At 52.2% G+C, this 27,216-nt stretch overlaps 1 protein-coding gene across 1 annotated transcript in view; it reads right to left on the bottom strand.

The window, feature by feature from the left end:
• Positions 1-12,062: 12,062 nt before the first annotated feature.
• SLC9A1 (solute carrier family 9 member A1) overlaps positions 12,063-27,216 on the bottom strand; it is a 50,569-nt gene continuing 35,415 nt past the window's right edge. The window contains exons 2-12 of the mRNA XM_059070261.2: positions 25,248-25,708; positions 21,700-21,950; positions 20,567-20,784; positions 19,403-19,605; positions 17,378-17,467; positions 16,832-16,902; positions 16,540-16,713; positions 16,191-16,305; positions 15,937-16,038; positions 14,540-14,612; positions 12,063-13,922 (exon numbers count right to left, since the gene is read on the bottom strand). Coding sequence (XP_058926244.1) covers positions 13,582-13,922; positions 14,540-14,612; positions 15,937-16,038; positions 16,191-16,305; positions 16,540-16,713; positions 16,832-16,902; positions 17,378-17,467; positions 19,403-19,605; positions 20,567-20,784; positions 21,700-21,950; positions 25,248-25,708 — 2,099 coding nt within the window. The 3' untranslated portion in view covers positions 12,063-13,581. The remainder of the gene's footprint in view (positions 13,923-14,539; positions 14,613-15,936; positions 16,039-16,190; positions 16,306-16,539; positions 16,714-16,831; positions 16,903-17,377; positions 17,468-19,402; positions 19,606-20,566; positions 20,785-21,699; positions 21,951-25,247; positions 25,709-27,216) is intronic.

Below are 27,216 nucleotides of genomic sequence, written 5' to 3'. Positions count from 1 at the left end.
TCACTCATTTCACTTAGGTTTTGCCTGGTTATTCATTATAAGCTTGTCAGAATTCAAGGATGCTTATTCATTATAAGCATCTTCCTAAAAAAAATCTTTTCAGGAAGATGCTTACCAGAAACTTCACTCCCAAAGACTTATGTACTAAGATGTTAATTGGCAAACTAGTTAAAATACATACAAATTAGGTAGAATAGGTAGTGTTCAAAAAAAGGTGAATTATTAAATTATGATATCCATATATGACGATTACCGTGCCCATTTTCTAAAGTACCCCCTATGGCAAAGACTGTCAGATGTCCATCAAAATCTGTTGTCTTCTTCTTTTGTATTAGCAGTAGGGTTACTTAGCTGCCAAGCTAGAAACTACATTTCCCAGCCTCCATTGTAGCTGGGTGTGGCTACAGGATAGATTATTATCAGTGGATGTGAGCAAAAGTGATGGGTGTCACCTCCAAATCCAGGCCTTCAAGTTTAGGTGCATTCCCCTTCATGCCCTTTTTTTTCCCCATTGGGCTAAACATGGGCCATGATTTGACTATGAAGGTGAAGATAACACCTTAGGTGATGTCAGAGCCACAGGATGGGAGACACCTAGTCCCTGAATGACTGCAGGGAGCACAGTGGCCCCAACAATCTGGACCACTCATCTCAGGATTGTTACATGAGAAAAAAACACAAACTTCTGTTGAGTTACTATATTTTGGGATATCTTTGTTATAGCACTTTGCCTTTCCCCCTAATTAATACACACCCACTTAATGCTCCCATTTCATGGAGATGTCAATCCATTGACCTCAGTTGTTCTTCTTCCTCCCATCTTTACTTTTCTTGGGATCTCTTCTTGATTCTACGGTCTCTTATGACAATAACATCCCTGCAATATTAAGTCTTAGCCCCTCTTTCATTTCATTTGACTTGGCAAACCTCATCCTTCTGGTGACTGTGTTCAAGTATCTGAAGATCACTGATAAAAATCATACAATTAAGGCTGACTGGTTTTCTGTTCTCAAACAGAAAATGGACTCAACATGGAAAATTCTAGTATGTTTTTTGAATAAGCACAATTTCCTTCTTCTCTACTCTCTCAAGATTACAGTTTCATTTCTTTTCCTTATTCTTCAAAATTTTGTACCTCCTTTCCTAGGTTCATTGTTGTTTGGTGACCTTGCCTCATTTTTTCCTAAGAGAATTAAAGCCTTCAATCACACCGACATGTTTCATCTTCCCGCCGCTAAATCTGCAAACCCACCTGCTTCTGCAGGCCCTGGAGAAGCTGGCCCCGCTTCTCTCAAGGGTGTCTGACTCTGAATCTCCACCTCTCTTACATTCTCAAAGTGTTTTCTTCTCAACTGGGTCATTTTTCAATAGCTCACGGATATCTGTAATATCTCTCTTGTTTTGCCCAACGAAACAAGACACATATCTCTCTTCACTTTCTATTCCGTATGACACACAACCACAGACTTAGCGGCTTAAAACAACCCAGATTTATCGCGTCACAGCTTCTGTGGGTCAGAAGTCCAGCAGGTTTTTGCTGGGCTCTCTGTCCAGGGTCTCACCAGGCTGAAAGCAAAGCTCTGGTTGGCCAAGGCTCTGATCTCTTCTGAGGCCCAGGTTCCTCTTCAAACTCACTAGTTGGTGGCAGAATTCAGCTCCTTGCTTCTCTATCCACACTGTCTCTCTAGGTTAGTGTCAGTTCATCTGGTGATGTGGTTTTAAATGCCATTTAGATACTGAAAGACTCACACCATTTTATCTCTAGCCCAAGCCTCTTCGCCGAGCTCCAGACTCATTTCTGTGGGAACTTATCTGATAGTTTCATTCAGCTCTCTCACTGGCATCTCAAACTAAACGTGTCTTAAAGCGAACTCTGGATTTCCTGCTCCCCAAACCTGTTCTCCCTCTGGGTGACTCTGCACCAACCCGCACCCAGTCAGACAGCCAGGAACCTGGAGTTTTCCTTGATCCCTGCCTTTCCTTCACTTCTCATACACAGCCTGTCAGGGTCTGTCATTATACCTCTAAATTACACACATCTGCATCAGCACTGTCTGCACCTTAGTCCTGACTTCTGTCACCTTTTCCTGGACTACTGTTCTAGTCTCCTTACTTGCTACTTCCATCCCAGATCCCCTAAATCAATTCTCCATATGGCCCAAAGGAATCATTTAAAAGCATAAATCAGGTAATATAACTGTCCTGCTTAAGTCATGTGAATAATTTCCCAATGCACTTCAAATAAAATTCACTTTCTGGGACTTCCCTGGTAGTCCAGTGGTAAAGACTCCATCTTCCACTGCAGAGGGTTCAGGTTTGATCCCTGCTCGGGGAACTAAGATACCACATGCCTCACAGAGTGGCCAAAAAAAAAAAAAAAAAAAAATTCACTTTCCCCCCTGGCCTATGAAGTCTGTGGTCTGTGTAATCTGACCACTGTCCTCTCTGAAGCTCTCAAAAATGTCATCGTCCTGCCCATCCCTCTGACCGAACAATCTCTCTACTGTTCATCAGGCCTGATTCCCTCTTTCCTTCAGCTGTGGTTTAAATGGTACCAGTTCAGAGAGCCCTTTGCTCTCCAGTGAATCTAAAGGGTCCCCTCCTAGTGCCCCCTCTGTCTCTTTCAGGGCACTTGTTTGATGTGTGCATTTGTTTATTGTCCATCTGCCCCACCAGCCCATGGTTGGTTTCACCTTTGCACGAATGGTGAACTTGCAGAGAATGGGACGCTATTCTAGCTGTGGGACTGGGCTGACTTCTAACCAGCCAGGCTCCCAGAAGGTTCCCAAGTAGCAGCAGAACAGCGAGTGCTGCAGGGGTGAATTATCCAGGATGTGAACTCAGGGCTGGTCACTAGATTTTTTTTTTTTTTTTTAGTTTACTTTTGGCTGCATTGGGTCTTCGTTGGGTTGCGCGGGCTTCTCATTGGGGTGGCTTCTCTTGTTGCGGAGCACGGGCTCTAGGCTCGAGGGCTTCAGTAGTTGTGGCTCTTGGGCTCTAGAGCCCAGGCTCAGTTGTAGCACATGGGCTTAGTTGCTCCCCGGCATGTGGGATCTTCCCGGACCAGGCTCGAACCGTGTCCCCCACGTTGGCAGGTGGATTCTTAACCACTGTGCCACCTGGGAAGCCCCAGATTTTTTGATATCATTCTTTTAATGGATATAACATTTACACATAGTAAAATGCACACATCCTAACTGTACAATTCAGTGAATTTTGATAACACCCTGATCAAGATATAGAACACTTCTATCACCCCCAAAATTCCTACTTTCCCCTTTCTGGTCAATCCCCAAACCCCACAGGCAGCCACTGTTGGTAGCTGGATTTTTATTCCCTGTTCAGGCAAGGGCAGTGGAGTGTTTCTATGATACTCCAGCCAATCCATATATCTTGACACCACTATTTTTATCAATGAGACCCATTTCTATAATTTAAATTTTTTTAAAATTTATTTTATTTTTTAGCAATAAAGGTATGTGTATTGTTTTTGTAGACAGCGTTATTGCACACTTAATAGACTATAGCATAGTGTAAATATGACTTAAAATATTTTTTATTTTATATGGGATTACATTGATTTATAATGTTGTGTTAGTTTCAGGTGTACAGCAAAGTGATTCAGTTATACATATACATGTATCTATTCTTTTTCAAATTCTTTTCCCATTTAGGTTATTACAGAATATTGAGCAGTTCCCTGTGCTATACAGTAAGTCCTTGTTGGTTATCTGTTTTAAATATAGTAGTGGGTATATGTCAATCCTAAGCTCCCAATTTATCCCTCCCCCTCAGTGAGACCCATTTCTAATATTCAGTGTGCTATAACTGGTACAGCTTCTGGGGTCAATGAGAAATAAAATAAGCTGAAGCTCTGGGAGTGGTCAGGACTAGAGAATGGCCCTTCTGGCTAAATGAGAGCTGATGACTTCCAACTCTCTTCCCTCTCAGTGTGAATTTCCAATCAGAGCAATTGTCTGCTCCCTGGAGCAGAGCTTAAACTAATACACATCTAACATCCCGCTGTTTATGCTCAAATTCAGACACTACAGCGAAGTAGAACCAGTGGAACAGGCTAAGCAAAAGGGACCTTGGGGGTTGGATGGTGGGCCTGGAAAGCCAGCAGGTGGACCCAGGGCTGGTGGGCTGCTGAAACAATGAGTCTGGGTGATGTGTCCTCCAGGGCACACACCCAGCCCAGCAGACTTAGATCACATCAGAACACCGTCTTCCCTTATGACCTGCCACCTTGTTTCAGAGCCACCCCTGACCTCCCCCTCCACCTTCCATGATGCAGGCTGGTACCAGGGGCTCCTTGGGGATGTGGAAGGAGAAACAGCTCCAGAGATGCTTGACCAAGGCTGCCCCCTTCTCTTTCTCTGCAGCTCCCAGACTTTCCACCTTGGACTCAGGGACTCCCTCTCCTGTGTTCCATTTCCTTGGTCTTTCTTCCTTACATCACTCTCTGGGACACCTTGGTTGCTAAGAAGGTGAGCTTCAACTATCTACAAGTGTCCCCTTCCACCACCCCATCCTCTCCCTGAGCACAGAGAACAGCATACAATGGGTCCTCAAAAAATATTCCTTGATGGAAAATTGCTTTCCTGGCTCTCACTGGCATGATCCTTTTACTGAGTTTATGACGTGGGCAGTAATTGGAATCCTTTGTTACAGACGAGGAAATGAGGCTGAGTATGTCTGCCTCACCAGGCTGCCAGTTTTTCCAGGATGGGGCTCTGTGCTTCCGTCTCTCCACACCAACACCCCCCACCACTGAGCCTATTTGCTGAATTGCACGAGGGCAGCTAAGGCTTAGTTTCCTTATCTGTAAAATGATGCACCATGTCTGGCGTTCTCCATGTGCCAGTACCGGTCCACTCTTCACTCTTCTCCATTCTGCACTGGTCAACAGAGGCTGACATTTCCTAAGGCTGCAGCTCTCATCAGGTTCTGGGACTGTCCCTTGCTCCCTGGGTGGCGAAGCTTCCTGCCGCTGCTAGCCCCTGAGTACCTCACCAGCCTTTCTTGGTTCCTTTAACTGTGCCCACTACTTTGAAATAATCCTTTCATCAAACCCTTTTCAATTACCCCTTTAAATGTGCCATCTGTTTCCATCCAGTGCCCTGACTGCTACAATAATTGGTACCAGAATAGCCTCGGGAAACAGATTCTTGGCTGGGATTCTGGGATTCTGGGATTGGGTTGCTCACACATCTTGATTAGTGTGTGAACAGCCTCCTTGACGGGGGTAATGGACAATGGTTATCTGCGGCATCACAATTACTGCCTTTATGACCAGTGGTGGCGTGACATGAACTGGTAAGATGTTGGGAGATCAAGTAGCTATGACACTTAGTCACTATGGTGACAGAAGTAATTACAAAGACTGGAGTGGCCTTCTGACTCTACATTTGATTGCCCTCGGAAACACACACAAAGGAAAAAAAAAAAAAAAACAGATTGAAAGCCTTGAACTGGACTAAATGGGAAAGAGTTCTCATTATGGTCCTAGAGGCAATGAGAGGTGATGGAGTGCATCCTGAGGAAAATCAGCATCCCTTGTGAGGAAACTGCCCCAAGTGAAGTCCCTGCAGGATATTTATGCTAGGAAGGCTGGTTTCCTCAGACTGAAGGCAGTGGGGGGGGGGGTGCTCGAGGCGGGGTAGGGTTGCTGCCTTCACCAACAAGGAAGATTCAGGAGGTGTTGGGGGTCCCAAGTTCTGACCAAATGTCCCCATCCCATGCCTGGGCTTCCCATTCTTTCTTAACCAGTGCCTTTCCATTAACATAAGAGACTTGGTAGGGGTTGCACATTTAACTAGCTCTGCAACCCTGGGGCCCTGACCATCAAGACCTGGGCTTGGTCCTCTGCTATATCTGCTCTGTGACTACCAGAATCAAAGATTCCTTCAGAGTCATTCTGGAGGCTTTTTGAATGTCCACCCTTGCACTGAGTCATGGGTTCAAGGCTTTCAATTCGTTTTTAGCCTGAGCGAGCTCAATGTGACGACAGACCCATCCTGTGTCTGTAAATTAACTGGCAGAATCCCACCACTAATTTCCTGACTCATGGTAAAAAGGCACTTAGGCGTGGAAGGGTCAGATGGAAGCCCCTGAACGGCAACGTCCTCACCATCAAAACAGCAAACCAAAGGCAACACTACATCCCTAAGGGAATTCTAGAAATTAGCGCCACCATCAAGGATCTGAGATACGTCAGGGGGTCCTTCCTATTAAGACTCAGTTTAACATACCTATTTGGCTGGTGCAAAAACCAGTTGGGTCTTGAGGAAAGACTAGAGATTACTGTAATTAATTATAGATGACTGTAATTACTATAGTTAACTAGGTGGGATGCCAATTGCAACTGTGATTGCAGACATGAAATCTTTACTGGAACGAACCAACACAACTCTTGCCCTCGTGTACATCTTTGACCCCAAAGTCTTACTTTTCTATTCCGCTAAGTAAAGATCATCAGAATTAGTTGGCCTTTGGGTAGCAGGGACAGCAGTATATCTGCACTCTACTACCTCAGGGCTTTGTTTACTCTCCTGATTTCTGCCATAATATAGGCCAAAGGGATACTGATCATCTTGACATGGTTCCAAACATGCTGGTCCATTATATTGATGACATTGTGGTAATTGGGCCTAGTGAGCAGGAACTTGCAAGCACTTTAGATTCTTAGTAGAACATATGTATGCCAAAGGAAGGGTGATAAATCCCACAAAAATTCAGAGGAATGCTGTGTCAGTGACATTTCTAGGGTAGCCAGTGGTCTGGGGTATGTCAGGATATCTCCTCCAAAATGAGAGACAAGTTACTGAACCTGATACTGTCTACAACAGAGAGGCAAAACATTTGATGGGACTCTGGATTTTTGAGGCAATATATACTGCATTTGGTCATGCTGTTCTACCCATTTCCTGGAAAAACCCATAATACTGCAAGTTGTGAGTGAGGCCTGCAGCAAGATAAGACTCTACAGCAGGTCCAGACTGAAGAGCAAGCTGCTCTGTCACATGAGCTTTACGATTTAGAAGTTTATGGCAGAAAAAGATGCTGTAGGGACAAGCTCCAGTAGGAGAGTTGCAGTACAGTTACAGACCCTTAGGGTTTTGGATTAATTCATGACCTCTTCTGCCAATAGCTATTCTCCACTTAAAAACAACTCCTAGGGCTTCCCTGGTGGCGCAGTGGTTGAGAATCCGCCTGCCGATGCAGGGGTCACGGGTTCGTGCCCCGGTCCGGGAAGATCCCACATGCCGCGGAGCAACTAAGCCCGTGAGCCATGGCCGCTGAGCCTGCGCATCCGGAGCCTGTGCTCCGCAACAGGAGAGGACACAACAGTGAGAGGCCCACGTACCACAAAACAAACAAACAAACAAACAAAAAAAAACAGCTCCTGACTCACAGCTGGGCATGATAAAGACTGAATGCCTTACTGTGGGACACCAAGTGACCCATGCAACTGGAACTGGACATTTTCTAATCCATCTAATCATTAAATTGGACATGCATGGCAACATTCTATTATTAAATAGTATATATGAGATCAGGTCTGAGCAAGTCCAGGAGGCACAAGGAAATTGCTGGAACAGGTGGCTCAAATTCCCGTGGTAGGCCCTCTTAGTGCTTCACCGCTTCTCTCTCAACCCAAAGGTCGGGAAGTTGCTATGGCAAGTTATCATGGAGGAAAAGGCAGACATGGTTTCCAAATGAGTCTGCATGGTATGTGAGCTCCAGCCACAAGTGGATAACTGACACATTAAAGCCACACTCAGAGCGTCTCTAAAAGACAGTGGTGAAGAGGTATCCTCTCTGGGCAGAACTTCTGGTTATACTGATTGTCCATTTTGCATGGAAGGAGAGATCACCAGAGGTACAGATCTACTCTGATTCATGAGCAGTGGCTCACAAGTTGACTAGCTGGTCAGGGACTTGAAAATAAGAAGATCGGGAGATTGGTGATGAAGAGTGAAGAGATCTAAGGGAAAGACATATGGATTATGGATGAATTGCTTGAAATGGGCACAGGTGTTGAAGTGATTTTTAACCCACACAAATGTCCTGAGAGGGCATCCACTGTGAGGGAGGGTCTCAGTGATCAGGTGGACAAGATGACCTATCCTGTTGATGTCAACTTCTTTCCCCATGTGCCCTGGTTCTTGCTCAATGGGCCCACATACAGAGTGGCCATGATGGCAGGGATAGGGGCTATTCATAGTGTGGTAGACGAATAATGACCTCCCAAAGATGTCCATGTCCTAATCCTAGGGACCTGTGAATATATTTTATATGGCAAAGGGTAAATTCAGGTAGCAGATAGGATTAAAGTTGCTAATCAGCTGACCTTAAAAATAGGGAGATTATCCTGAATTACCTGGGTGGACCCGGGGTCATTACAAGGGTCTTTAAATGTGGAAGCAGGAGGCAGAGGCAGAGTCAGGGTGGTGTGAGGTGAGAAAGATCCTACTGGCCGTGGCTGGATTTGAAGGTGTAGAGGGAGCAAGCCAAGGTATGCAGGCAGCCTCTAGAAGCTGGAAAAGGCAAGAAAACAGATTCTCCTCTAGAGATTCCAGAAAGGACTGCAGCCTTGCTGACACCTTGATTTTAGCCCAGTTAAACTCATTTCAGTCTTCTGACCTCCCAAAATGTAAGATAATAAATTTGTGTTGTTTTAAGCCACTAAGTTTGTGGTAATTTATTACAGCAGCCATATAAAGCTAGTACACATAGACTCAACAGATTTCCCTCAGCAGATCTGATTGGGCAGTTGGCACTGTTGAGTGCCCAAGCTGCCAGCAGCAAAGACCAAGCTGAGTTCCCTGCATGGCCCTATCCCCTGGGGCAACGGTTCTCAAAGTGTGGACCAGGAAGCCCTGGGGGTCCCCAAGACTCTTCCAGGGGTTCTATGAGGTCAAATCTACTTTATTAACACTAAGACAGTATTTGCCTTTTTCACTGTCATTCTTTCATGAGTGTACAGTGGAATTTTCCAGAGGCTACACGACGTGTATACAACAGACCGAATGCTGAAGCTGATCTGAGAAGCTAGCTCTCTTTTATTAAGCCAGACTCTAAACAGATTTGCAAGCATGTTAAATAATGCCACTCTTCTCACAATTTTTGTTTTGAAAGTTATTTTTCATTAAAATATTATATTTATGTTGCTATGTAATGGGTTTATTAGTTTTAAATAAATAGTTTAAAGCTTTAATTTCTAATCCAGTAAAATGGATACAAACTGTATAAACAAAAACCCTTTGCAATTTTTAAGAGTATAGTTTTGCAATAATTTTGAAGAGTGTAAAGGAATCCTGAGACCTAAAAAACCTGAGAACCACTGCCCTAGGGGGACCAGCTACTTACCTATTGGTAGGTTGATTGTCCCCTTCCTTCATAAGGGATCTATGACCTCATGGTAATGAATACGTATTCCTGCTCCGGACTTGGCTTCCCTGCCTGCAGGGCTTCTGCCAGCCTCATCATTTTTGGACTTGCTTACTCATCACTATGCGATCCCACACATTGCCTATTTTCATTTTATGGTGAAGGGCACATAGCAGTGGTCTCACCCATGGAACGCACTGGACGCGCAATGTACCCCATCGCTCAAAAGCAGCTGACTGGATAGCGAAACCTTCAGCGCCGGCTGGGAGACAGCAACCTTCCAGGTTAGGTTATTGACATGTAGGATGCAGTATAAACTCAGTGGCTCCACCTCTCTCACAGCCAGAATGCAGAGGCCCAGGGACCAAGGGGTGGAAGTGGAGGTGGCCCCTCTCACTATTATCCCAATTAACGTCCTGGAGGAATTTTTGCCGTCCATCGCTCAGCTTTGTGTTCGGTGGGTCCGGAGTCTTTAGTGTCCAAGGGAGGGATACTTTCTCCAGGCAACACAGATGTGGTTCCTTGAAATTGGAAGTAGAGTCTTCTTTCTGGTAATTTTGAGCTCTGTATGTTGCTTAACTAAAAGGCAGCGTGGGCATCAACTGTACCAGACAGAGTGATGAATCTGGAAAATGGACGGCGGGCAGGAAGGCCACATCTGGAATCCAGAGGATTCACTGGGTACCTCTCAGATCTCCCATGTCTAATAACAACAGTGGGAAACGGCAACCCAATAGGCCAAAGACCAATAAGAACCTGAATCGCATAGGAATAAAGACTTAGGACACACACACACACACACACACACACACACCTGGTAAAGAACCAGATCAGCCAAAGTGCTGGCAGCTGGTGAGAGGAGCATGGAAGGGGTGGAGGAAGAAGGCATGACTGCTAACTCAGCCCTCGTGACCAGCTACAGAAGCGGGGCTGGAGCAGGTTTCTGCTGTTATCCCCCCCTGTGCTGTCTGATCGAAAGAGCCTTGATGATGCCTAAGTTAGGGTCCAGGTGAGCGTGACTGAAGGATGACAAGGATATGGTGAGTGTGATAAGGATATGGTGGTCGATGAGACTGTGTTTTCCCCGTTAGGGATGAGCTTTCTTTACCCCTTAATCTTTTTTAAGTATTGAGGTGAAATTCACATAACATAAAACGACCCATTTTAAAGTGAACCGTCAGTGGCATTTGTGCAACCATCACCATGATCTATTTTCAAAACTCTTTCATTACCCCAAACAAATTATGTAACCATTAAGCAATAGGAACATGAGTTTAACAAGGACAAGAGTGAATGGTGGGGGAGAAGGGTGGGGGTAAGGAATTGCTCTGCTTGGATACACTGTCTCCCCTCTAAATCCACTCTCCCCTTGTTCCATTCCTGGAAGGCTGACCTCCGTGGACTACACTCAGTGAAGTCACTCAGGTGCCTCCGCTTTTGGCTTGCAGATGGTTCTGACCAAGGGGAGGCACCAGCAGGATCAAAGTCAGAATATTTATCCCCTGGCTCCCTGTCTGGCAGAGGCTGTGTTCTGCTCCCCATGGCTGCAGCCCCAGCAGGGCATCCCCACCCCCCAGCCCCCAAAGTAACAACTCCCTCCTTTTGCTCTTCAGGTCTAGGAGTTGTAACGGCTTCCTGTAATGTGAACCCCCTGGGTCCCATCCCTGATAGGTTCCCTTAACCCTGCCCATACCTCTGTAAAGAATTCCTTAGTTGAAGGCTCTTCAGTAACCCTTTGAGTGGTACCATCCGTTTCTAGCTGGGACACTGATACAGAAATGGATGGTGTGGTCCCTCCGTATGGTCCTTTTGGCATGGACCACTTCAGATTTTATGGCTCAAACCAGCTCTGTTCACAGGTCCCAGTCTGGGCAAAAGAGATGCTTTCCTCCACAAAGCAGGTTCCAAGGGTGCCGGGGATGTGTACCAAAGGCCCCACTGCCCTCTGGCGGTCAGCTCCTGAAAATGCACCTCAGGGATCCAACCTCAGCTGAACTCAGCCCACTGGGCACTGGTGCTGAGCCCATTTCACTCCTGAGCACGTTTCACCCAGGGGTAATTGTCCCCACTTTACAGCGGAGAGCCTCTCCATTGCCCTTAGTATAAACCAAAATCTTGACCATGGGCTGCAAGGTCCCATCTTCGCCTCCCCTCCTGTCACTCTCTGACCCAGCCACATCAGCCTTTCCTCAGATCCTAGGGTGTCCCCACATGCAGCTCCCAATTAGAACATCTGGGCACTCTCTGAAACCTTCTTCACCTGGTTAACCTCAGCTCATCCTGTAGTTCTATCCATCACTTAGGAAAGTCCTCCTCATCACCCCTTCCTCCCCTCACTGTCATTCTCTCTCTCTCTCACTCACACACACACACACACAGACACACTCACACACACACACACACACACACACACACACACGGGGTTTTCCTGGTAGGACTGATTAATGTTGCTCTTCCCCAGAGGCTGACGGAGCCTGAAGGCAGGGAGCATCTTGCTTTGCTCACAGCTGTATTCCTGGTGCTGGACCCACGGTAATAACCACACCAGCCCCTGACATGGATTAAGTGTTTCTCTGTGCCAGCCATTGAGCCAAGTCCTTCGGGCCCCTGGGCCACCCTCCTCCCGCAAGCCCCTCGTCCCCAGGGAGCAGCCCTCGACTCTATCAAAAACTCACACGGATTTATTAGAATATGAAAAAGATTCGGTTTCTTCTGTACAGGCGGCAGAGCGGCAGCAGCTGTGATGGCTTTGAACGTGGTTGTCAACGTCACCCTTGCACGGTGACTCCTGCCCAAAACAGCACTTACATGGAGAGGAGGGGGGACAGATGAGCACCCACTGCCCAGTCCACTGGGAAGGGGGACGCTCTGACTATTGCACAATCCTGGGGAAAGGAGTACCCTTGGGAGAAGGACAGACACCAGTAGGCCTGGGCCTGGCCCATGGTGGCAGTGGGAGTAGGAGTGTGTGCCTGTGAGCAAAGGCCTCTGGGGGCCCAGGACTCAGCCCACCCACTGGCCCTGGCCGGTGGGAGCTGCTCAGGGGAGGCCCCTCCCCTGAGGACGGGGCTCCACAGCAAGCCGAGTGCAGTGCTTATAAGAGAGGTTCCAGGGGCCAATGTGGGAGGGGAGAGGGATGAGAGAAAGAACAGGCCAGCGGGAACTGAGGGTCAGGCCCAAGAGAAAGAAGGTGCCAGGAGGCCCGGCATCTGTGAGCTAGAGAAAATCATGATTAGGGTGTGTATGTGAGCGGGTGAGGTCATTTCTGAAGTCAGAGCCCTGGGGACAGAGGACTGTTCTGGGGGAAAGCGTTGAGCAGACAGGCACAACTGAGGATGGGTAATGCTCCAGAGTAGGATGGCTGGAGCTCTGTTCAGCTAGACGTTTTCAAAAATGTTTTAAAAACAGGAATGCCCTCTGTGCAAATAGAATCATACATGGAAGTGTGAACAAACAAAACAGATAAAAAGGCAGCACTTTCTGGAGCCCCTGACAGCGGCCCCTGAAGGGCCCAGTGGTCCCCGCTGGAGCACAGTTTGGAGAGCTGAGTCATATCATCGTCCAAAGCGCCCCAGCTCCAGACAGAGCTCAGAGATGCCCTCAGCCTGCAGCTCTGAGTAAGGACAGGTCAGGTGGCTGGCCAGGGTGACAGAGCTGGCAGGAGGAGGGTGGGACAGCCATGGGTCACTGATCCCTCCCCCGGTTACATGCCTGGTCCCCTAGTCTTAACGCTGTTAATGGAGGGCCTGGCATAGGCCGACAGAGGCCTCGGCTCCTCCCCTTTCCAGGAGGAACCAAGGCTGAGCCAGAGGCTCTTTGGTTAGAAACTAAGATTGACTTCAGTAAGGAGGGTGACAGATTGGGAGGGGGCCCTCCGAGGTCTGGGAAACTCAGAGGCCCTGGTCTGGTATGGGAGAGAGCTTGGATGAGGAAGGGCAGGGTTTGCCTCAGCCCAGCAGGTCTGCCAAAGGACTGGGAAGGCAGTTCTGGTGGGAGGGAGGGCGCTTCCCAGGAGGCAGGGGGAGCCGTGCTGCGGTGGGGGCTATGGGCCCAGCTGCCATGCGACAGGGGGAGGGGCGGGGCCCATCCAGGTCGGGAAGGACGAGAGGAGCCCCGCCAGCAGACCCCTGCTCTGGTGGGAGAGTCTGTGGTGGGACGGGCACCGCCCGCCCGCTGGCCCCAGTGCTACTGGCCCTTGGGGATGAAAGGTTCTCCCTCCCCGGGCTCAGGATGGGGGCCTGGGTCACTGAGGCAGCGCTGTATCCTCTGGGAGCTGGGGCTGTCACTTGGCGCGGGGGTGAAGACGTCGTCGGTGCCTGGGGACGAGGGCTCCTTGGTCCGCATCATGATGCCCCTGTCGCTGTCCTCATGGTCCTTCTCGGCCACCCTTCCTGGATCCCGGCTCAGCCCCAAGACCTTGCCCTTCAGCTCCTCGTTCACCAGGTCCACAGACTCGGGCGACTGTGGGGAGGCTGGGTCGATGGTGATCACAGGCAAGTCGGCCTTCGGCTCATAGGCCAGAGGGTCTGGGGACAGAGAGCCAGGCACAAGCTGGCTTCTGCCCCTGAGCCCTGCCCAGCGTACGCCCCACCTCCGCCCGTGCTAGCAACTCCTACAGAACCTCAGCAATCCTGGCGCGCTTCAAATCACCCCACAGGGGCCTTTCCAAGCCCTTGTCAACACAGCAGATTGCTTTTCTTCCCCTCGGACTGGGGTCTGAGAGGTAGGACTGTGTTCCCCTCCCCAGCCGTGGGGCTCCCATAGGAGTCCCTCCTCAGACCAATTCAGGATCCCTCCTGAGTCACCGGCTCCTGGAAGGCCTGCCCTTGTTTTCCCCACATGCTGGTGATCCAAAGGTGCAGCCGCCTCCAGCCTCCCTGCCAGGCACCCAGCTCCTCAGCACGAGGCCCACGTGGAGCGCTCTGTCCCTGGGGAGGACAGCAGGGCCACTCCTCTGCCCCCTTTGGTGAACCCCCAACTCTACCCGATGTAGGAGGAGCTTGGGAGGAGGTCAGGGAGGGAGCAGCCCGTCCTCCCCGCGGGCTCTCTGAGGCCCGTTCCTGTTGGAGCCTCATCCTCGAGACGATGGCACTGTGTGCCCAGCCTTGAGCCCCCTCGCCCAGCACCCTACGCCCGGCCTTACCTGAGCCAATGCGGGCCCGCGACATGGTGGGCGAGTCCAGCTTGTGGGCCGGCACCGTCAGGTAGTTGTTGATCTGACAGAGGAAGAGCAGACGGGGGTGAGCATGGGTGGCCCGTCTGGACGGCACCCAAGGCCAGTGGCCACACCCTCCTTTGGTGTGTCTGGGGTGCCCGCGCCCTCTCTGCACGGGCCAGTGCTAGGTCCTGAGGGCTTGGCCCAGCCTCTTGTCAAGCTCTGCAACCTCCGGGGTGGCCTTGAACAGCCCCCTCGCTGCCCCGCCTCTCCCACGGTGACACTTGCCCAGACTCTAGCTCCAGCCCACACCTACCCCTGAGGTACAGACCCAGAGAGTCAACTCAGGAGTGTCACCTGGGCCCTGGATGGCCCCCAGGTATCTCAATGCAACACGCTGAAACTGAACTCAGCTTCTTCATCTTCCTTCAAAAGCTGTTCCTTCCTCGGTGTCCCCTCTCTCAGGCACCACTCCCAACTACCCCAATGGAAGGCTAGACACGACCCCTGACTCTTCCTTTTCCTTTTCCTTCAGTCCCACCTCAAGCTGGTGACCAAGTCTTGCTGCTTCTACCTCCTAAATGTCCCTTGAATCTACCTGCTCCTTTCCTCCCCCTGCCACTGCCCTAAGCCGGGCCACCCCCACTGCTTCCCATGTCCTTCCCTTGCTTAGAACCCTCCTTCATGACTCTCCACGCCCTTGGAATAAAGCCCAAACCCTTACACCATTAACAAGCTTCCTGGAAAGCTGAGCCTCCTCAGTCTGTGGTCAGGAACTTATGCGCAGCTCCTTCCTTCCACCCGGACCTCCCTCTGCCACACTCCCTCCCCTGCGGCTCTTATTCCTAAGCATACCCTGACCACTTCCTTGTTCGGGGTGCTCAGGGCCCCTTGCACTTCCCTGTCCTGCACGGGCTACTGCATGAGAAGCTCCGTAAGGGAGGGACTGGGCCCATTCACCACCGGATTCACAGAGGATACTCTGCTGCTTGGCACTTAGGAACCACTCCACAAACACTTCCTGAACAAATGAATGAACGCACGTGTGCCTTGCTTTGTGGTTTGGAACAGGTCCCTTTCCCCTGAGCCTTAGTCTTCTCACTAGAAAATGAGGGGTTAGAGCACATGGATAGACTCCTTCTGGCTCTGATGCCTGAGGACACAATGGGGAAGGGGGCCTCTTTGCTGCTCTGAGTGGGGAAGAGGGAGAGAAGGCAGCTTTCTGGAATCCGTCCTGGGGCTCAGCCTTTGAAACAAGTGGAGGAGGCCAAAAAACCAGATCCGAGTGGCTCTATCTCCAAAAGGGCCCGGTGGTGGTGGTGCAGGAAGAGGAAGAGCCCAGGCTCCCGGAGAAAGGTGGGAGCCAGCTCCAGTCCCAGACACACCTTCTGTTCCAGTTGCCGGGCCTTCTGTCTCTGGAGCAGCATCTGGTTCCAGGCCTCCTCGTAGGGGTCTGCCACCAGCGTGTGTCTGTTGTAGGACCGCAGCTGTGGAAGGAACAGTTGTCAGGCAGGGGAGGCCCCAGAAGCTGGGCCTGGAGGGGCTGGGCGGCTCTGGGTGTGTGGGGTGGGGCTGGAGCAGAGAGGGGGTGGAGGGGCTCCTCTGCTGTAGGGGGACCGGGTGGGGAGCAGCTCCTCACCCGCTGCCTGGTCTTCTGCAAGTTATTCCTCAGGATTTTGCGGATCTCCTCTTCCTTGTCCTTGGACAGTGCCGGCAGGATGCGCTCGGCAGGCAGGGACTTGGGGTGGATGTTCCTGGGATAACGGGGAACAGATGAGAAAACTCCTGGGACCCGGGGGTCTGCTGGGCTGGGCCAGAAGGGTCCCCCGGGGATGGCCGGGGGTGGGGGGGCCAAGCCTCAGGTCCTCAGTGTGGCCCTGCAGCTCTCCCACCCACCCCGGTAGGATGCCCCAGGGGTCCTGCTCCAGGTGGGTGTCGAGGGTTCAGTGCGCCTGCAGAGGCTGCCAGGGTTGGCCACTAGCACTCACTGCATGGAGACGGTGGAGACGGCAGAGGGGATCTTGCCCATGCCCCCACTTTCCACCAGCTCGATAGCCTGCTTCATCTCCATCTTGTGGTAGAAAGCGATAAGCTGGGGCTCCTTGGAGCGCTCGCCAGCTATCAGACACTTCTTCACATACTTCTTATTAAACCGATTGAGCCTGGTGGGAGGAAGGAGGACACGGATGAAGCCACCTCCTGGGATGGGTTGATGCCCAGGCCCCGGGAGACCCTTACCTGCCCCTCCCCACCCTCCTGCCCACAAGGTCTGCCACCTACTTGTCCTTCCAGTGGTGGTGGCCGTAGTGGCCACAGATGTCCTCGATGCCTGTCAGAAGGTGGTCCAGGAACTGAAACGGGCCCAGGGCCAGGTCAAGCCTTACTACTGGGCTCCTCCCCTCCCAAGACTTCTGAATGGGCGCCCCCCCTTCCACCCTAGTGCAGCTCTGCTCAGCCCAGCCCTATAGTTCCAGGACCAGTCAGGAGGTGGCACCTATACCTCACTCATCCTGAACCCCAGGGAAACCTCAAGCCCTCTGGCCACTGGGGCCCGGCTGAGACCCCTTCTCTGAACCCACTTGTGCCGATGCCTGGGATAGGTTTCTGCAGAGGCAGAGATTGTGTGACGCCCCTTCCTCAAGTTCTCGGCTGCTCCTACCACACCTCCCTATGGTGTGACTTGGTGACCTCAGGAGGCTGAAGGACCACCCGGGCACTGGGATGAGGGAGGAGGGGCTGACTGAGGGCATGGATGCGAGGCCTAGCTGCTCCCCAGCTTCCGGAGCCTCCTCCTGCAACACAGGGCCCAGGCCCAGCTTCCAGTACCTGAGTGTGGATCTCCTCGTTGATAGAGCGCTTCGTTTCTTGCTTTTTCTTCACAGCCAGAAGGTCTACCAGGGGCCGAATGGTCATGCCCTGGAGGGCAGGTGGGTGTCAGGCACTCTAGCTCTGCTACTCCGGTAAGGAGGCCACAGAGGTCCCCCACCCCAGGGTCCCTGAGTCTGGGATGCCCTCTGCTCTGAGGTCCCCAATCGCCCAACCTCCCAGCAGCACTTATATAAAGCAGGTCCTTAAGGCCCACTTCTTCCCAAAGACACAGCCAGTGGTTTCACAGCCCATCCAGCCGAGTGACTCACACACAGGCATCTAGCCCAGGTCAGGGGTCAGAGGGCCTGGGTTCAAGTGTGAGCTCCACCACAGATGCATTCTGTCACCCCAGGGAAGTCAGGCCTGGCTAACAGGGAGGACCACCTCTGCTCTGCCCCCCTTGCAGGACTGCCACCCAGGAGGATCTAGTAAGAGCAGCAGCAACTAATTTAACTGCACACTTGCCATGTGCCAGGACCAACTGTGTTTTACTAGGATTAGCACTTTAATACCCACAATGACCCTAAGAGGTAAGCCCATTCATTATCCTCATTTTACAGGTGAGAAAACTGAGACTCAAAGAGGTTAAGTAACTTCCTGAGGTCTCACAGAAGTAGTAAAGCTGGATTCAAACTCAGGCAGGGAGGTCCCTACCTCAAAGCTGCTTTCATTAAAAATGGGCTTGGTAGGGCTTCCCTGGTGGTGCAGTGGTTGAGAATCCGCCTGCCAATGCAGGGGACACGGGTTCGAGCCCTGGTCTGGAAAGATCCCACGTGCTACGGAGCAACTAAGCCTGTGCGACACAACTACTGAGCCTGTGCTCTAGAGCCCGCAAGCCACTACTGAAGCCCGTGTGCCTAGAGCCCGTGCTCCATAACAAGAGAAGCCACCGCAATGAGAAGCCCACGCACCACAACGAAGAGTAGGTCCCACTAGCTGTAACTAGAGAAAAGCCCGCACGCAGCAACTAAGACCCAATGCAGCTAAAAATAAATAAGTAAATACATTTATATTTTAAAGAAAGCGCTTGGTAAACCATTAGCATACACAACTGCAAAGTCAAGGTGATAAAATATTTTTGAAGATTGGGAGCAGGGCAAGATGACAAAAGAGGCAGTCTCCTCTCCTTTTAAAGGACAGAAAACAAGTCCAGCCCCAGGAAGTTTCCTCTCTACTGTTTTTTCCCGAGAAGGCAATGATGTTTCCCATCTAGGGCCTGGCCAGGATTAGTGTCCAGGAAAGATGGAGGGGATGGTAGAGAAACAGAGGCCCAGACAGGGTGTTTCTCACTTGCCCAAGGTCACAGGTCAGATAAGGAAAAGCACTTTACATCATCTCAGGCCGGGCTTTCTTGGGGACTCTCAGGGCGATGAGGCTCTCAGCTAAGTCTGGGTTGTTTAAATGCACAGGAATCATGGCCAGCAGGCTGGAGGGATTCTTCAGGATCATCCAGTTCAGTCCCCTCACTTCACAGATGGGGATCTGAGACCCAGAGATGGGAGGAGAGTCTTTCCCGGGGTCACACTGACAACAGCAGAGCTCTGGCTAACTCCAGACCTCCTGCTGGCCAGCTCAGGGACCTTTCCAGTTCCCCATGTTGCACTATTATTCCCATTTTACAGATGCAGAAACTAAGATCCTAAGACATTAAACCACTTCCTAAAGCCCCTACAGTGAGCATCATGGGCCTGCTGACTGGACCCACTCCTCTTAATGCTATCTGGATTCCTAACTAAACTAGGCAGAGGTCTGGTTACTTTACATTCTGATTGGTCACTTTTCAATGACGCATGGTCACAACTCTCCCTTTACAATTTAGGACACTGGGGCCCAGAAAGGGGGAATGGCTTGTCCCTGTGATAACTGCACTAGTTATCAGTGGAGCTGGGACTAGAACCCATGGGCCCCCTCTTGGGTCACGTGCTTCCTCTTTCCTGGTAGAGTCAGGGTCCCCAGGCAGGGCTGCTCCACCCTGTCCAGCACCTGCACAAAGACGGTGAAGAAGATGACGGTGATGATGGCCGTGAGGAACAGGTCACACATGGGAAAGTGCTTCTTGTCCAGCAGGTAGCCCAGGGAGAAGGCGATGGCCCCTCGCAGGCCCCCGTAGGCAATGATGAACTGGTCCTTGGGGGTCAGCTTCACGATGCGGAACTTGTTGATGAACCAGGTCAGGCCCAGCACGCCTGCCGGAGAGCGGAAGAGAGGGGTCAGGCTGTCCCAGGTCCTCCTGGCTTCTGCAGCAGAGAGACTTCTCTGTCTGGAGGAAGCCTCCACTAGTAAGCCCACCCAGCTCACTCATTTCTCGGGTCCCTCAGCCCAAGAAGCTCCAGATCCCTCAATCCAAGAGCTGGGTGGATCTTCAATTTAAGGGGGTCCCTCAACCTGGATATATTTTATAGACATTACAGAGGCCTCCAGAGGCTGGAGGTTAGGAGGGGGATGGGAAAAGAGATGGCCACAAGTTGATACCTATTAAATATGATGGGTACATGGATCTACTTTTCTGAATGTTTGAAATCTTCTGTAATAAAAAGTTATTTCAGAGTCCAATCTCAACCCACAGAACCAGAATTTCTGGAGGATGAGGCTCAGGATTAAAAGGGTTTTAAGACGGTGCAGCAAGTAAATGCGACACCCAGACCTAACCTCAGAGAGGAGGTGAGATCCAGAGCGGGGAAGCCATGCAATCACTGAGGTATTGTGTGCCTGGCAGGTGAAGCAGCACCCAAGGGCCTAAGGCCTGGTCTCCGTGTGCACCCCAGGCTGGCGGCAGAGGCTGGGAGGAGCTGCAGGCAGCTTTGAAAGTGCTAAAGTCCAGACACTCACAGACTTGGCTCTGTGGGCCTCGGTCCCCTCCCCAGACACTGACAGGCTCAAAATCACAGGGCTCCTGAGGCCCCTCCACTGGCACACCATGACTATCTCCCCAGAGATCACAGATGCACCTCAAGCACGTCCCTCTCCCCGCAAGGGCCCATCATGGCCTCAGCACTGCAGACAGCAGGAGTGGGGAAGCCCAGCCAGGAGCCAACCCCAGCCCCTCCACCCAGCGCACTTCACACACACACACACACACACACACACACACAGCACCCACCCCCACCACGCACACACATCTCCCCCGGCTCGGGCCCGGGACCTCACCCAGCACTCGGGCGATGAGGCAGAAGAGCAGGGTGCTGATGACAAACGTCCAGTTCCAGTGGTGGGAGCCGGCCACGGTGGAGACGCCGAGGAAGATGAAGATGAGGGTCTCGCTGACACTGCTCCACATCTTCAGGAAATACTTGATGGTCGTGTGGGACTTGTGGGAGATGTTGGCCTCCACGTAGGGGCGCATCACCACTCCCGAGGCAATGAGTCTGGGGTCAGGGAAGCATGGGGTTCGGGGCTCAGAGCCGAGCTGCACCCTCCCAAAGTGCCTCCACTGCCAGGGAGGCGGACACGTGCCCGTCTCCTGAGCTCCCCTTGCGAGTCAGACGCCCCTGCGGACTTCGCACACCTGTTCTCACTCAAGCCTCTTACCCAACCCTGTAGACGCAGGCATATTCTTGTGTTCTCCAGACGAGAGATCTGAGACTTGTAGAAACAAAGTCGCCTGCCCTCGGCCACACGGCCAGAGAGCGGCAGAGCTGAGACGCAAACGAAGGGCTGCCCAACTCCTACGCCTGTGCCTTCTCCCCGAGGCCACGAGGCCGCTCCACCTTACAGAAGTCTGCGGCCTCGGGTTTATCCTCCCAAGGGTGGTGTCCCTTTAACCCGCGGGGGTCCCCACGGGGAGCTCTCTTTCGGGCAGCAGCCCAAGCCCTCCCAGCCTGGTGCCCACACCTGGGCTCCATTCCTGCTGGCCCAGCCTCCCCGTCGTCACCCCCAGTGCCCCAATCCGGTCCCGCCTCCACACTTCCAATGGCCTCCCCTACTGTGAGCACCTTTGGCACCTCACTGCCTCTCCACGCTCCCCCGGCTTCAAGACCCATCTGGGGCCTCAGGACCTCCAGGACCCTCACTTCAAGGGAAGCCTGGAGCCTCCCTGCTGGGGCTGCTGAGGGGGGAGGCAAGCACGAGTGACTGTGTCTGGCTACCACCAAGGGGTTCCCTTTGCCACAAATGAAGGGAAGAAATAGCTGGGCTGAGACTTCCCAGAACCTTAAACTCAGGGCTTCAGAGGCAGCTCCGGGACTTAGAGTCTGGATCATCTGGGGGCTGGGTAGCTCCCTTTGACCCTACAAGCCTGGGGAATCTGAGCTGGCAGCCCCCCAGGCCACACCCAGACTCACGCCATGATGCCCGACAGGTGGAACAGCTCGGCTGACAGGTAGGCCATGTAGCTGTAGAGGAAGACGAAGAGCGGCTCGATGACCCGGATGTGGGAGGTGAACCGGGAGGTGAAGGCTGCGATGACCCCATAGACCACGCCCACAAACACCCCGCCCAGGGACACCACGAAGAAGCTCAGGAAGCCGAGGACGATGTCCACGATGCCCACGTGGTCGTAGTTGGCAAACTCCTCGAAGAGGTGGTACAGGACCTAGGAAGAGTGCACAGGCTGGTCGGCAGGATGCCCCACGGCTCCCTGGGGTCCACCCAGGTGATCCCATCCCCTCCGCTGACCACGGCCATGTGGTAGCAGAGAAACCCTAGCACCAAGCAGGTGCCCAAACCACCGGCCTCAGGGCCAGAGGGTCTTCGGGCTTGCAACGTGCTGCGCAGGTAAAGAGCACAGCTCTGCGGCCAAACCACCTGGGTTGAAATTCTCGCTCTGCCGTTCCCCAGTTGTATACGTGGGGCAAATTACTCAGTCTCCCTGTGCTTTAGTTTTCCTGACCAGAAAACAGGGGCAATAGTACCGACTTTACAGGGCTATTGTGAGATTAAATTAGGCGATGAAGGCAAAGTGCCTATCACAGTATTAGCTGCTACTGCACCAAGTTCGCCTCTCATATCCTTGCCTGGATTTCAGTTTTTCCTTCAGCACAAAGCAGGGGAAGTTCAGATAATGAACTAGGACAGGACTTAACCGCTGAAGTTTTCTTTTTTTTTTTTTTTTTTTTTTTTTTTTTTGTGGTATGCGGGCCTCTCACTGCCGTGGCCTCTCCCGTTGCGGAGCACAGGCTCCGGACGCGCAGGCCCAGCGGCCATGGCTCACGGGCTTAGTCGCTCCGCGGCATGTGGGATCCTCCCGGACCAGGGCACGAACCCGTGACCCCTGCATCGGCAGGCGGATTCTCAACCACTGCGCCACCAGGGAAGCCCGCTGAAGTTTTCTGAAAATATACACGGCTAGGCCATACGTACCCCACTTGGACTGTCTGGAAGTGGGGCCCAGAAATCTCTGCTCAACAGGTAGTTGCAATGAACCACCAAGTTCAGGCACTGTGGGACTTGAGGCTCTCCATGGCTTCCCCACCTCCGGGCGGGGGAAATAAATCGTCATTGTAACACTACCATCAGACTTCAAGTGGCACTTCATACACTGTAAAGCCCTTTGATTATGGTCATCCTGCTCGACACGCTACAGCGTGAAGAGGTAGGAGAGCTAAGGATGCTTGTTCCCCTGCTAAACTTAGGCTCAGAGCAGTGAAGCGACTTGCCAGACAGCCCCCAGCCGAGGAACAGCAGAACTGGGCCTACAGCTTGTTCCCTGACAGCAGTGGATGGGGCCTCCCTGGGGATTCAGCTTGGAGGTTCTGGCCTCTTAGGTGCTGACTGCTTGGCCTGCTCCTAAACAGCTCCACCTAGAAACCAGCTGGGGAGCGCCCAGGCCCGGGGGATGCTGAGGGAGTGGGCAAGAGGGCCTGAGGATCCCTGAGACAGAACCCTCAAAAGCCCCCAGTACCTGGGCCGCACCTGGAAGCAGGGCACCTTTGCTCCAGGGCAAAGGCCTGAAGCCACTCAGCTTGGGGCAGCCTTCAGCTCTACCGTCTGGAAAATGGGGCACTCACACCCATGCCCAGAGCTCTAGAAAGGGCCTGAATGGGGCTAGGCAGGAAGGGGAGATGCCAAGCACCAGCCAGTCCCCAGTGCAGCCAGGACGCAGCCGTCTGGGAGACAGGGCAGGGCTCCGGTGAAGGACAGCAGTGCATTCTCAGTCCTGGGCTACCTAAATTTACTCCTGGCCTGAGGAAATTCATGGGTCCCTAAAGTGCACCACCTGGGCCAATGGGACAGGTATAGAGGGCAAGGTCCTCCTTTCTGGCCTGGTACCACTGTCACTGGGACTAGAGAAGCAGAGTAGCACACTGGTAAGCGTCTGGACTCTGGACTCAGACTGTGTAGATTTGAACCCCAGTTACATCATTGATCAGCTAATATGACCTTGGACAAGTTCCTTAATCTCTCAGTGCCTCAGTTTCCTCGCCTGGAAAACTGGGGAAAATTACCATTTTCCACTAAGCTAAGTTCATGGAGTTTCTGTGCAGATTAGATGAGACAATACATATTCCGACAGGAAGCACTCAGTGAACACCAGCGATTACCACCAACGCTGCCACCGTCTTGGGGAGGCGTGGCCGTGGCCCAAGGTGGCTGGACTGAGGCATCCACTCTTGCAACCATGCCCTGCTGCTCCCCAGTAGGCCAACCTGAGCCCCAACACCCAGATCCTCTGGGGAGGGCTTCGTCTGTGGCACCCACTGATTTTGCAGACATCAGTGAGTGCGGCTCCTGCCAGAACCCCGGGAGGATGACAGGCTAAGCACTGCAATCCCTGTTACAGATGGGGCAACAGGCTGGTGTGGTAACCCGGGGCCAGAAGAAGCAGGACAGACGCCAGCCTGCTCAGGTCAGGCTGCTGCTCCACCAGCCTCACGAGGAGCTGACAAGGGTGGCAGGGAAGGAAGAGGGCGAGGAAGCCAAGGCTGCCAGCGGCCGACCACCACCGTCTGTTGCTTCTTTCAGGTGCGGCTTCCTGAGGGGCTGGGGGGGAAGTGGGCGTGTGTGTGCGAGCGTGCACACATGTCCTTGTGTTTTCCTGTCCGGGCAGCTGCTCTCTGAGGGGTCCAGCTAGGAGGGGGGTGTAGGTGTTTTCACAACACAACGTGAGTGTGCACATACACGTATTTGTTTCCTGAGGAAGCCGACTGGGAGGAAGGGTATGTGCAAACATATACAGCCTCGCCACGTGCAGACCCTGCAGTAGGGGGTGTCTGTCCTCGCTAGACCTGGAAGGAAAGCACTAACTACTCTGCCACTTTGCAGCTGTCAAAGGTGAGGCCCAGAGAGGTACAGTCACTTGCCTAAGGTCACACAGTAAGGAAGTGTTCAACCCAAACCAACCCACTTTACTTGTCACTTTCTGGAGGTTTCAGAGGCAAGGTCCCCTTCCACAATTGCCACCCCCAAACTCTGCACAAATTAAACTCTAACTCAAGACACAGCTAACGTGAAAGCTGAAATGCCCCTCAGAGACTAAATGGTCTATAAAGGCTAAACTGAGGTACAAAGAGGATAAGTGATTTAACCAAGATCACACCACAATCCATCAGGGACAGAGCATATGACCTGGTAAGGCCAAGAGCTCAGGCCCTGGAGTCAGACAGACCTGGCTCCTAATTTGGGTTCTATCATATTCTAGCAAGTTATTTTAACTTCTTTGAGCCTGATTCCTCCTTTGTAAAGTGAGAATAATAAGCACCTCCTAAGGTGGTCATGAGGATGAAATGAGATAATCCATGTCCAGTGCCCATCATGATGTCCGCACACAGCAAGCAGGAATGGACATTTGCTATCTTATTACTATCATTAGCGGGCGGATGTGGGATTCACTCTGGACCTGAATTCGGATCTGCGTCTTGTGTGCACGTGGGTGTGGTCCCTGCCCCCTCACCACAGTGACGGCGTCATTGAGCAGGGACTCCCCGAAGACAAGGATGTGCAGCAGCTCATTGATGTGAATTTCCTCGAAGACGGCCAGCACGGCCACGGGGTCCACGGCTGAAATGATGCTGCCGAAGAGCAGGTTTTCCAGGAGGCCGATGTTGTTGATCTGCTCGCCGCCCACCAGGCACACGGCGTACATGAGGCCGCCCAGGAAGAAGGCATTCCACAGCGTGCCCACCACAGCGAAGATCAGGATGGTGCCCAGGTTCTCTGTGAACTGCCGCAGCGGCAGGAAGTAGCCCGCATCCAGGATGATAGGCGGCAGCAGGAAGAGGAAGAAGACGTCCGACTGCAGGAAGGGGGGCGTCTCGCCCACGCCCTTGATCAGGCCCCCCACCAGCAGCCCCACCACGATCAGCAGGCAGCTCTCCGGGACAATGCTCGAGATGGTGGGGATCACGTGGAAACCTGCAGAGGGTGAGAGAATGGGAGGCGTGGGCTTGCCGGGAGCAAGGAGAACAGAAGGCTGGGGCTGGGGGTGGGGGTGGGGACGAGGAGGGCAGCTGGTGAGAGGGGCACAGGCTTGCTTTCAGAGGGCCGCTCTGTTAACTACCTGAGCCTCGGCTTCCTCGCCTGTAAAACAGAGCTGATGATACCAGCCTCAGAGGGTTGCGGTATAAACTAAGTGATGATGTTGTTAAAGTGCTTTTTGCAAAGGATATATACGGATGCTATCCTCTGTCACTGTCATAAAGTAGTAGAAAGAAGCAGCTCTGTATGCCTCCAGAAAGCAGAAATTATACACTGATTACTGAGGCTCCAAGTACCTCCAAGTTCCCTGACCACCCTGTCTGCCCAGGTCAGGGTAGGAGTTCTTTTCTGGTGCCTTCCCCTCTCACAACTTCTATCTGCAATCCTAAGGGCATTACCTACACCTGAACCCAAGTCACTTTCCAGGCACAAGTTCAGGGAGACAGATGTGAGCTCAAGACCAGGCCTAACAATCCAACAAGTCTGTCTGAGGGAAGACAGCCAGTTCCTCATCATGGAGGCATTTAAGCAAAAGGCAGACAATGGTTGGTGGGGAAGTGACACAGGAGATAGGAAGAAGCACAGAGGAGTCAAAGAGTATCAGTGCAGGAAGGAACCTGGGGAATCATACTGCCAGGGGCCTGCAAACGTGCAGAACGCACGCAGCAACTTCCAATCCCAGACTCGTGTGCTTTCCTGCTGAGCCCAGAGAGCTGCTCAGGAAGCCGACAGCAAAACATCAGTTTTGCATGTGAGACAAAACCTGTTTGCCACCCTGTTTCTAGCCCAATTCCACCCGCTTTAAAGACAGGGCAACTGAAGCTCAGAAAGGGGAAGGGACTTGCCCAAGGTCACACAGCAAATCAGTAGCAGAACCAGGACAGAACCCAGGTCTGACTCAGAAGCTCCCATCAAATTCTGCAGTTCTTTAAGTCAACCCCTCCTTCCTCCCCATTAAGGCATAAAATGCCCCTCTGCTTGAGACCCATCAACTATCTCCCCAAGCCAGGTCCTGACCAGCAGTAGCAGCAGGTCACTCTCTGCAGCGGGCCCCCCTTGGTTCCAAACCCAGAGCTGGGAGGTAGCAAAAATCTCTTTCAGAGAGGGCACCTCTCAATGCTATGGGTTTGGCTATGGGTTTTTGGTTTGTTTTGGGTGAGGAGGTGGGTGGAGAAGACCTGGGCATCTAGCTGCATGTCAGGCACATAACCCCCCCCCCACCACCAAGGTCCTCTTGGTTAAGAGGGTCTGCTTGACACTTTGCTCAAGGTGAAAGCTCTTGCTCTCCTCCCCTCCTTAGCCTGTAAGCTCTGTGCAGGCAGATTCCATATCTGTTTACGATTATATCTCCAGGGCTGGGGACACAGGAGGCACTCAACAAGTATCTACTGATCTGAAAATGCAAAGGGCTTGGCCAGGACCCACATGATTCCCGATAACCTGTT

The sequence above is a fragment of the Kogia breviceps genome, chromosome 1, assembly GCF_026419965.1.
Source record: "Kogia breviceps isolate mKogBre1 chromosome 1, mKogBre1 haplotype 1, whole genome shotgun sequence".
NCBI classification, from domain to species: Eukaryota; Metazoa; Chordata; class Mammalia; order Artiodactyla; family Physeteridae; genus Kogia; species Kogia breviceps.
This window is presented reverse-complemented; position numbering and strand designations above follow the sequence as displayed.